The sequence below is a fragment of the Drosophila persimilis genome, unplaced genomic scaffold (assembly GCF_003286085.1).
Source record: "Drosophila persimilis strain 14011-0111.01,24,50 unplaced genomic scaffold, DperRS2 tig00000766-arrow-arrow-pilon, whole genome shotgun sequence".
Taxonomy (NCBI): Eukaryota; Metazoa; Arthropoda; class Insecta; order Diptera; family Drosophilidae; genus Drosophila; species Drosophila persimilis.
Window position 1 is genome coordinate 753,238 of NW_020825350.1, and position 12,529 is coordinate 765,766.

The 12,529-nt window shown below is 43.7% G+C and overlaps 1 protein-coding gene across 1 annotated transcript; it reads left to right on the forward strand.

The window, feature by feature from the left end:
• Window positions 1-5,883: 5,883 nt before the first annotated feature.
• LOC6600389 (dopamine N-acetyltransferase) lies at window positions 5,884-7,354 on the forward strand. The gene has a single exon (XM_002025441.2). It carries the CDS (start codon window positions 5,960-5,962, stop codon window positions 6,605-6,607), a length of 648 nt encoding a protein of 215 aa, XP_002025477.1. The 5' UTR covers window positions 5,884-5,959; the 3' UTR covers window positions 6,608-7,354.
• The last annotated feature ends 5,175 nt before the right edge of the window (window positions 7,355-12,529 follow it).

Genomic DNA, 12,529 nt, shown 5'->3' on the forward strand with positions numbered 1-12,529 from the left:
GTGGCACAGATACATCTGGAACTGCAGGACGTCGGCGAAGCGGAAGAACAGTTGCATATCCTTCGTCCGCGGTATGGCACGACCGTTGATCCGATCCACCAGGTCCCCAAACGCGGAGAACGCCAGCCTCGCGTTCACCCCCAGCAGCTTCTTCTCCAGATTTAGGCGAGCGGCCACCGAGAAATTGGGAGGAATCGGCAGGGGGCCAATGACCCGGGCGAGAGTCGTCGAGGATATAGTAATCACGGGGACGTCATCGGACATGAGCGGACAATTGATCGACTCTGGAATCTGCCCCTTCGACTCCTTTATGGATTGCACGTCCAGCAAGGCGACCACACCGTTCTTGTCCGGTCTCGCGCTCATGCTCCTCGCTTCCTCCTCCTCCGCTTCGATTATCCTTTGATATCGGATCTCTTCTTCCTCGTCTAGCTTCTGGCGGAATCTTCGACGGATCTCCTGTATGGTGGTACTCAGCCGCAAAGTGTTCCTGGCCTCCGCATTCCTCCGACTCGGACTCCGCGCCCGTGTAGCCTCGTACCGCAGCTCCTCGCAGGCCACTGCCTTCGATCCCAAGAGATCCCCTTCCCGCTGCCGGTGCTCTGCCCTGATATTCTTTTCGGCACTTACGTCTCGCACCTTTCGTGGCCTTCTGGGTAGGCGGTGGGGGGAGCGTGACTCCCTCTGCCGATGGAAGTATCCGGGGGAGCTATCCAGACAGGTGTCTGTATTTTTCGGGTAAGCCATTGTTAATTAATTTTTTTCACTTATAATACCACTAAAAACTACTACAATTTTTCCAGTTTCTTGTTTAAAACTTAAACTTTTTTAAATGAAAGAATTTCCAAAACCTGAATGAAAGATGATAAATTTGTCAGGGATCCCGTTTAGAGGGGCTTATTTCATTTCGTTTGTCAAAATATAGAAGAATCGATGGAGAAACGTTTGAAATACATACATATATTATCCGTCGATAATCTGCCATCTCTGCAGCCCCTTCCTTCGATCGTTGTTTTCTTTATTTTTATTCCCGACGATTCTTACATATTCCGCTTTGCTGATACTCGTAGGTACCCACGGACGTGCCCTCGGATTTTTCGCACTACCCACCAGGGGATACTACATGCCCGATGGGAAATTTCTGGTTTTCTGTCATTTGAGCGGTAGCAAGTTGGTTGTACCTTTGTGAAACGTACAATAAATTGATATATATTTGGGTTGGTGTGCAGTATCGTACGCAAAGCCCAAATGATGATCAGATCTCTAGACACAACGAGCGAAAACGAAGATACGATCCCTAAACACAATGAGCAGCAACGATGATCCCATTGCTAAGATAACGACGAGCATCCCATCGCTAAGGAGACGATGAGAAACGAAGAGGCCATCACAGAAATAAAACGACGACGGTGAACGACAGACGAAAAAACCAGGACGGGAACGCAAGAGTGTGTTCACAAAAAACTAAACAACGTAAAAGAAAGAAGACAATTATCCCAAATTTACTAAACATGAGTCACTTCCTTCGACACAATCATCCCTTACAGAGACGAATGGCTCGAGGGACTCCCAGGCCCAGATGGGGCCATAAACATCTTCACAGATGGATCAAAGCTGGACGACAGAGTCGGAGGGGGAATCTACTCTGAACAGCTAAACATAAGGCATTCCTTCAGACTCCCAGATCATTGCAGTGTCTTTCAAGCGGAAGTCATAGCAATCAGATAGGCTCTAGACTGCCTACAAGCGGCTGCCGTTACGGCAACCAAGCTAAACATTTATAGCGACAGCCAGGCTGCGATCAAATCGCTAAGTGCGATTTCCTCGAACTTGGCCACCCTGGCAGACTGCCGCAAATCTCTGCAAATCTCCGCAATGGCTCAGCAATTTGCTATTAGCCTGATTTGGGTCCCGGGCCACCGGGACATCGAGGGAAACTGTATAGCGGACGAGCCGGCCAGATCTGGCACTACAATCCCCCTTCTCCAAGACAAGGAGAATATCTGTATGCCAATGGCCACCTGTAAGCTCATTATAAGGGAGCAATACAAGCTACTAACAAACGATATGTGGCAAACAGTGCCACGATGTCGCACAACTCGGCAAACATGGCCGACCATGGACATGAAGCGCACCTCCGAGCTCCTCAAGTTAAGCAGGAAAAGGTGCAGCGTAGTCATACGTTCTCTCACGGGACACTGGCTAATAGGCACCCACGCTAACAGGCTGGAGGCCCCACATAACGCTTTTTGTCGCAGCTGTAGAGACGAGGAAGAGGAGGAGACAGTGGAACATCTGTTCTGCTCCTGCCCAGCTCTCAGCAGAAGAAGGCTACAGCACCTGGGCTCAGCCTTTCTACACGACATCTCAGAGATGTCCAAACTATGTCCCAGGAGGATAGCGAACTTTGTGAGAGCATCTGGATGGGATAATTGCTGACAGGAAGTCTCACAACGCAGGAAGGAATGATCCTATGCGGTATCACAACGGGCCGAAACCGGCCTAAGTGTGACGGGTTCCGAGCGAGCCCGGCAGCCGCCTCAACCTAACCTAACCTAACCTAACCTACTAAACATGAACTAAAAATTAACCATTAAATCCAAAATAAAGAGAGAGTATCCAATTACTACAGAAACCACACCACCTTCAATTTAATGGAATATTAACAGGTCGGGTTTCTATTAAAACTCCGATCTGCTTCCATTGCAACACGTCAAATAGCGAATAGCTCCGCTGGGAAACTCCAATAACTCAAATACTCTCTGAGCATTGCCCAGGCATCCAGTGTAGAGATGTGCCAGTTTATACACCGAACATGTGTCAAACGAACTCTCTGGATTAGATCCCAGGGTCTTCGGCTCTGGCTCTGGTCCGGAGGTCCAAGGGATTAGCTCCTGGCTGTACTGTGGTAGGCACTAATCATGATGACGCTGCTGTGTTGCTGAGTCGACAATGTGTCGTCCCGTTTGCTGGAGCAGAGACAGACTAGTGATTGTCTGGGAACCGGGAAATATTTTCAGCAAACCTCCATTCTTACGCCGCCGAATCAAACGCTGGGCTCCAGCTTCGAGTCGGGTAAGTGAATCATTATATAATTGCTGATATATTTTACAATATATCTTCCTTCGCAGAGAACATATGTACCCTACGATTTTCCACAAAACACAAAACAATACGATTTCCACCCGCCACACGGAGTCCTATCCAAGCATTTCCGAGCCGTATTCGAGATAGGCGTTTTCGTATCCGCCACTTGCAAGATCCGAAGCTAACAAGACATCGTCATTCTTCGACCTGGCCATCGACAACAAGGACTTTGACTACGGCAACCATATATAGATCTCGTTGTTGTTAGGTTTAAGGATATACGCGTCCATTCAATTAGATAGTAGAAACAATTGTTTTCCACTTGTTTATTTATTTATACTAAGCTAAGTTTACGTTTACAAACTAAGCCAATTACTATATCGAAACTTAAAAGCAAAGTCTCTCTTTTGTGATCTTTTGTGATTATAATTAAATTAAGTTGCACTCGATTCAACTCTTTGTATGCCTCTGAAAATCGAAATCTAAACATATTTTCTAGTCTTTGAATTCATATTTGCAAGCATCGAAACCGAGCTCTTCTTCATGTAATTCATTTTGGGATACAATGATATATTAAAAATGCGTTCAACTTTTTACAGTATCGTTCTTCTTTATTGACTTGATTGTCTAATAGATATGTACGTAAATACAGTTGTGAGGCTATGCCTGGTAGGCGATTCATCAGTATTGGGATCTGCCCCACTCGCTCGCTTCAAAGCTGCGGAAAATATCAATATTTTTACATTTGTATGTATGTATGTATACTTGGTTTATATGGACATGAATAGAGGCCACAGGCGTACCTCAATTTCTCGGGCCAAAAATGTATTTATTGATCACTCAATGGCTGGCCGATCAGTGCATTATATAGATATCTTAATGTCCAAGTGTATGGATACGTACCTAGATTGATTCGGGATCCGCTCCGAAAAGGGTGATTCGGTCATTTAAGGAACAGCTTTTCAGAAAGTCATTAAATAGCCTACAGCTTATACAGTTTAACCCAGACTGCAAATTGTGTAGTCAGTTCCCCATGTTAATTTTCGTTACATATTTTAAAGTAACACAGAAATGAAAGTTTTTCGCCTCTTCCTAAAGATTCAAAGCACCTCGCAGAACTCGTGTGATTTCTTTGTGTTCTCTTTGTATTAATCACAAGTGCTGCGTGCAAAGAATCCGAAGAGAGCCGACTACCACTAGAGCTGGCAATTTGTTCGCTTTGCCGATTCCCCTTCATTATTTTGCTGTGTTTACTTCCGAAGAAAATTGCAACTAGGCAGATTTTTGTGTCTCATTCCAACTCATTCCAGCTTATTCAAAACGAGGGGGAACGTTGTGAGTTGCTGCGGAGACCGCAACTCTACACTTATACCCGATACTTAGTCAGTATGGCTCTCCTCTCCGGCAGACGCCGCTAATATTAAGCTACACGACAGAGTGCGACAGAGAGATATGTATGGTCATTCTCTATGATTGTGCGTTTTTAGTTTTCTTAAATCTTCAATATTGTGGATGCCACAGATTTTTGTCCTTTGTGGTGGCGGAAGGGGGATAATATACCCCTATACTCATTTTGAGTATCGGCTATAAAATGTGGTCATCAGGACAAATCCAAAATACCAAACTGGAAAGAAAGCCAAACTCCAGAGACTAATGCTAATACCCTAGAAGATTGCTAACATATTTTCATACCCGATACCCACAGTATAGGCGTATATGTATTAGATTTTTGCAGATGTACAAATGTAACAGCAAGAAGAAAGCAACTCCGACCACATAAAAAACCATGAACAAAACTGGTAATTTCCAGTTTATGAGCCCCCTGCCAAGCGCTCGCTCTCTCTCTCTCTCTCTCAATCTCTCCCTCTCTCTCTCACACACACACACACACACACACACGCACACTTCTTCATGCATAATAAAAATCATTCTCCGAAAGGGTATCCAAATATGAAACCGTTGAGACTATCAAGAGCCTTAGAAAAACTGTGAATGAAAACACTATGCAACAGACAGAATAAACCGTGGCACCAAGCTCTGCCTGCGGCTCCAAAATTGTAAATGATTTTTTGCTTTTTGTATGGATTTGTATGTAGCTTAAGCTACGCAGTCTTCAGGGGCGATTTAGAACGAGGTGGGCAATTTTCGGATCAATTTCCTCTGCTCTGCCAAGAATTTGAGCTGTAAAAGACATGCAATGTTGAACGGAGAACGGCGTTGCAGGAATCCACCACTTTGTCTAATGTCATCGAATTGACGCTTTCATGCTCTGCTTTATTTCAACTGGTATAGAATTATTGCCCCTCTCTCTTTTCCCCTCTCGCTCACTCACTCTGCCTTATATGTACATATATATGTAGCGTCAGTTTATTGAGAGCGTCTGTTGCACTTTATAGCAGTGGACGGCAGGCATGGATTCACATGTCTCAACAATATCAATTGGATTAAAGAAAAGGAATGTTACAAAACTTTTATATTTTAAAATAAGAGGATCGAAAATAGCGTGGATTTTTCGAAATTGATCGTTTTAGAGTTATTTAGTTGTATAATACCATACAAATCATTATGTACCAACAGAATATGGTATTGTCCCACTGTACGGACAGATTGAACAACAATTAAAGCGCAGCCATGACGTACCCATACAACAGTAATTTACGACTTCCCCAGAGCTTGGAGCTTTCCGACCACACAGTCCACAAACAGAGAGCGCCGCTGAGAGAAGAAGAAAGAGAGAAACAATGTGAGAGCTGAATCAGCTGACGATCAATTCCGCGCTAACGTTCCACGTGCTAAGTCGATTGCTACGCCCGACGCTACGCGCGCATACTGCCGGCGGAAGAAAGAGAAAAGAAATAGAAAAAGTACAAGAATGAATTTTTCGGAAGATATACAAGTGCGTGTTGTGGAATCCGACGAGGGTGAAGCCCTAATGCAGTTCCTCCTGGAGCACTACTACCGTGAGGAGCCGCTGACCGCCGGCTGCAGTCCCCCGGAGCCAGAGCAGGCTGACAAGGATTTCTTGCTGTCGAACATCCCGCACGGCACCTGTCTGGTCGTCGTCCAGGGCGGCAGTCGCATTGTAGGCGCCCTCGTGGCAGGGCCTAAGGATGCCCACGAGGCGGAACACCTCGCCGAGGAAGTGGTCGAGCATTCCGGCACCAAGTGGGGCCGCATCCTGGGGCTGCTTGCCCGCGTCGAGCGGGAGACCAACGTTTGCAAGAGATACGGCGTACCTTCGACCATACATGTCCATGCCTTGGGCATTGACCCCAGACTGCGAGGCCTGGGCCTGGGCGCCCGCCTCATGAGCGCTGTGGCCGAACGCGCCCGGGCTCTTGGCCATCCGCTCGTGACGGTCGACTGCACCAGCCTCTACTCCGCCGGCCTGATGGCCCGTCTCGGATACGAGCTGATAAACACCATCCGCTATGACGAATATCTGGACGAGTTCGGCCAGCAAGTCTTTCGCCCACCAGCCCCTCACGACAGTGTAAAAACCTATGTGCTCCGGTTGTAACGCAGTTTTTATCTGTCATTATATAGATAAGGTGCAGTTCGAAAACCATTATTTTAGTGCCCAGAACAGGGTCCTCGTATATATGATAAGGCAATCGAAATCAATGCTATAGTGTATTTTCACATTAATTTAACCAATGCAGTGCCATTAATTAATAGGAACAAAAAATATTTGACACTCTAGAAAGATCTCCCGCGACTATTTAAGGCAAACAGGTATGCCACACCATCGATCATTTCCAGGGATATTCACAGTGTCGACTCACCCAAAGCTTTTGTTAATTTTAAATTTTTTCCCATATGTATTTTGCTTTAATTTTTCATCGCGTTTTTGTACGATACTGTGCCTGCGTTTCAAAGCTTCTAGTTTACCACTTGGCAACCATTTGTTGAACTTGTGGAACCTGTGGAACTTATAGCCGCTTATCGCTCAAATCAAAGAGTATTCTAAAGAGCGAGCCCCTCTCCCACATTTCTGCTGAAATGAATTTTTCACTCAAGTCAAGTATCGCCAATGTAGACCTCAGGAAATCGGCTATAAACATACTAACATATTATGCGTAAAAAATGCGATATTTTGTCTTTCATGTGCCTTGCACTCATTGCAACACATCTTTACAACGAGTGTGGCCTTTTGGATTTGTAACTCCTGCCGTTGCCAACATTTTTGATCACCTAATGGACATTTATCTGTATAAAAAGAGACTGCTTACTTTGATATATGGAAATATACGGTTGAAAATTGTTAAAAAGTTACAAAATATGTTTGTTTTTATGTCAATATATTGCCTTTGATTAAATTAGCCTCTATTTGCAACTCAATTTATTCGACAATAATTTGACAAGTAATTAGGTGTAGATTCTGTATGGTGGAATGGAATGGGCATTTTCATTGAAAACCAAAAATTTAAAATAATTTAACAGACATTTCTGCATTTATTGAAATTTTGTTAATTTTACCAATTGACTTTGATGTGACGTACTAAAATTTTTTAGTATTATTTGTTATTTTTAATGCCATGTTCTCCTTTATTATTATTCCCTATAATAAGAAAGATGATCTTAAAAGATCATAAGATCATAAAAGATGATCATCTTAAAAATTATTCCTCAAAGTTTTTTCTTACATACTCCACCATCTACATATGTACTTGTTATTTATACACATTTATACAAGATACTCAGTCAGTATGGCACCTATTTCACATATTGCACTACTTTAGCGGGTTGGCTAATATATGCCGGAATTCTTATTGATGTTCTTTATTAAATTATAATTAAACTACATAATGTTTTCATATCATCGAAGTCTGAGGTCAAGATGCCAGACCGCTCGTCCGAGTCTCCGGTGTTGCCACACCAGCAAACGACTCTAAGATCAGTGTTGCTGAGGGGCTGCGATCCGGGCTGCCGCAGTACTCCCCCTACAAAAGTTACAAAACTTTAGTTTTATTTTTTCTTCTCATATGTCCGTAATGGGACACTTGATAGCTAGTTGTCAAAAGAGCTGGTCTCGGAATTCGCCATAAATGCTTAAGCCTGTCGACTGAAATAGGTGTCTATTTTCCATTAATGTGGATGGTGAAGACCCGGTCTGATGACTTGGATGCAATCGGGTATGGTCCTTTGTACGGCGGCTTCAAGGGTTTTTTTACAGCATCAGTCCGGGCAAAGACATGAGAACAATTGTGTATATCCTTAAGCAGGAAGAGTTTTTGCTTGATGTGATGCGAAGCTGAAGTTGGCTTTACCACCTGCATTTTTCTCCTGAATTGGCTGGCAAAGTCGAGTGGTTCCGACGGCACATCCACTTCGTAAAAGTATTCTTTGGGAAGACGTAACGTACACCCATATAGCATCTCTGCTGCTGATGCCTTAATGTCCCCCTTGAAGCACGTGCGGAGGCCAAGCACGACGGTTGGAAGCAGCTTGATCCATGGTATATCCGGTTGGCACATCAAGGAGTCTTTCATGGGCCTGTGCCAACGCTGGATCATGCCATTTGACTCTGGGTGGTATGGCTTCGTGTGAATGTGCTCGCTTCCCAGCATATTCGCTAGAGACTTAAAGAGTGCAGATTCGAATTGAGTTCGTTGATCAGTTGTAATAGTCAATAGGCACCCGAAACGCGATATCCAGCGCGACCATATTGCTTCAAATATGGTCTCTGCAGTCATATCCTTCGACGGCACTGCCTCTGGCCAGCGGGAAAAACTGTCAATCATTGTAAGACAATATCTGTATCCGTCAACCAAGGGCATCACAACAACTTCTAGATGTATCGATGATGTATTCCATCGGGGAAAGTGATCTTTTCCGGAATTAGAGCGTTGTGCCTCTGGATTTTGGCTCGTTGGCACAGAAGGCAATTCCTCGACAACTCCAGAACGTTCTTACGCATTGACGGCCAAACGTACTTTCGTGAGATTTGTTTGAGAGTTGACCTGCCACTTGGATGAGACAGTCCGTGTACGTTTAAAAACACATGGAATCGCAATAGATGATGTCCTCGTCAACTGAAATTGCTTTTAGGTTTAATGACATGTCTCCATTTAAGATGTCAGGCAATTCGATGTCCGTTGCCTAAGCAGTTTCAATAGCTCTAGTATCCAGAGTCGTCGGCATGGTGATGGCGTTAATCCTGGAGAGGGCATCGGCAACTAAGTTGTCAGTACCAGTCACGTGCACGATTTCAGTGGAGGGTTGGGATACGAACCCCAGCTGCCGTAGCTGTCTCTCCGACGCTTTCTCTGGCTTCTGATTGAAGGCTTATATCAGGGGCTTGTGATCAGTTTTGATCACAAAGATCCTAGCTTCCAACATGTGCTTGAAGTACTTTATAGCCTCGAAAATCGATAACAGCTCTCTATCGTATGTGCTGTACCTTCTTTGAGTTGCACTGAGTTTTTTGGAGGAGAAACCGAGAGGATCCCAATTCCCTTTCGTGTTCTGGTCAAGCACAGCTCCAATGGCAGTATCGGATGCGTCACACATGAGACTTAGTTCTGCATTAAGACTGGAGTGAGCGAGGGTTGAGGGTTGCTTTAATCGAGCTGGGCGTCCACTGCACCGGCCGTTTGTCGTTTTTCTTCATGTTGCGTGTCAATTCGTTGAGGGGTATGGAGCGCCGGTAAGAGTTAACTATACCAAGAAAACGACCTAATTCACAAATCGTGTGTGGCTGAGTGTACTCAGTAATTGACTTCACTCGATCCTCTGTAGGCTTAATTCCGTTGCCGTTGACTGTCACTTGAGGTTGTGCGAAACAGTACTTCTTCTCGTTGATGCAAAGTTTATGCGCTCTTAAGATTTGCAACACATTATTCATTGAGTTGGAAATTATGAGAAGGTAGCAAAACACGTATTCCACCACTTGGCAAATCTGATCCATACTGTGCATACTGCTGTCATTTCGATGTCCTCTTCGGCCATCGGTATTTGATATTATGCTCGTTCGAGGTCTAGGGTAGTGAAAACGTTTTTTCCATATAGACCTATAGGTCAGCAAAATCGTGAATGTGGGGAATCGGGTAACGATCTGGAACGGTAATCGCATTGAGCTGGGCTGGCCCGTTCCCGAATGCAAATGCCCATTTAATATTGAAGAAGGCTTGGGCATAGTGGGAGTGGTGCATGTAAGAGGATAATATCGACTCATTGTCTTCGATGAGTGCCAGATGGAGAGGAGAGCGTTTCTTCCGCATTAATTAACAAGCCAAAAGAGAAAATGTTTATTGTTCTCCACTGGTTGCGGCCCGAGTGATTGAGAGTGCCCGATTTGTGTTACCATGGCAATAGTCTGCCCAATTGGGTTATCTGGCGCAAAGTCCAAGTCGCACGGCGGCAGGTTCCAGGTGCTTCGCAATAGAACAATGGCAGTAGCTACTCAGCTCAGGGCCAATTAGGAGAAGAAATCACCAATCAGCAGGGGCTTAAGAAGAGCAGAGAAAGTACCCAGGATATACATCTGCGGACTGGATGCGACGCAGTAGATTTGGAGAGCCACAGATCGGAATAAATACCTCCGTTTGCATTTGCCCAATGGTTTCTTTTGTATGACCTACCATTAAGGCACATTTCTAGCTTGGATGCGATGCAGTGAAATCAGTGGGCCACTAGTGGCAATTGCATTCTGTTGCGAGAACAATAAAAGAAAAACATAAAGGACCTACTTGACGGCATGCTGAAAGTATTTGATATGGCAGGCAAAATTGTACAGGAATCGTTTACATAGGTCTGTCTTGATCTCTACGTCAAGTATCACCGTCACAGTGAAAAGTCAGTTCGCATTGGAAATTATTGGTTTTCATGACCGTCAAATGAGGACGCCGTACAAAAATCCACACCCTAAAAAGTAAACTCCAGAGGATTCAATGGAGACTCTTGAAGCTGCTGCGGACTAGTCTCCTTATAGTATGTAAACAAAATGACTTAGAAATCGTCTCCTCGGGAGATGCAACACCGGTGTGGTAATACCGCTTAATATATCGTTCTGGTGAGTCTGAGTATTTTATTGCTTTAAATTTAACAGGTACAAATGTTTTACGACCGATAGCAACACGTCCTAGTCCAGATTTTCCATCGCTCCGGTCCCGTGGCCAAAAATGCCGAAATTTTAGTCCAGCATCGGAATTTTATACTGTGCTCCCACATCCTTCAAGATTGCACCTGTCAAGGTCTTCAAATTGTCTTCCGCTACTTGATGGGTAGTGGCGAGCAGCAAGAAGTTAGCACTTGATACAAAATTTCAATTTAAGTCTTTAAGTAGGTGCGCAACTTTTAACTCCATTATTCAGACTCCCTTAGAGTGTAAATGGAATACAGGCTTGTTTAGTTGTAAGCCTTTTGCAATTGTGGACTCCTATTTCTATACAGGATCTTAAACATTTTGAATGACCTTGAATATAAATTAAAAGTAAATTACTAGAAAAATAACAAAAGTTTTCCGATGTACTGAATGCACATAAATTGGAGCTCCCGTTTTCACATTCCAAAGATTTATTCGTTTTCAAAACGAAAACATATTCGTTGACGAAACGAAAAGTAAACGGCTTATTATACAACGAAACGTACCTTAATTGCAAAAAGAAAAACACAGATGACTTATTTATGCATTAACATAAACTTGACACCTATATCAGGGTAATTTAACTTTTGCTTTCTTTATAAATAATTAATTTTAATTTCACCCAACCTCAAATTTGGCTTGGAAAATATTGGCAGGGCAACAATAATTATCGTTTTGGTGCAAACAGCTGACGCAAAGAAATTACACAAAAATCTGCCTAGATGCAATTTTCTTCGAAAATAAGCCCAGCACAACAATGAAGGAGAATCGGCAGAGCGAACAAATTGCCAGCTCGAGTGGTAGTCGGCTCTCTCCGCACTTCTTCCCCGTAGCACTTGTGATTAATACAAAGAGAGCACAAACTCTCGGTGCTTTGGAACCTTAGGAAGAGGCGGAAAACTTTCATTTCTGTGTTACTTTAAAATATGTAACAAAAAGTGACATGAAGAATTGATTACACAATTTGGTGTCTGGGTTATTGGTGGTCATCGACACGTAAATAACACTGACATAAAACAAACGTTTGCTGAAAATAAATATGAAATAAATATTAAAAGACCAAGTACACTAGGAGCCACCTCAGTGGGACTTCCCTTCTAGATGGGGATCCACTAATCATATGATAGACAACCCCCTTTATGGGACTTTACAGATTGCTACACTAACACCATGGAACCACTGAAAATCCCATAGCCAAGTTCTAAGAAAATTAATTGCATTACGGGGATTTGTATCGCCAATCACTCGCAAATTAGCTGCAAGCCAAATTAAAAACGGTATTAAGGTATCGGAACGTGTATCCAAAAACTATTATCAAATGTGAGATCTGACGCATAACCGATACACGAAAACAAG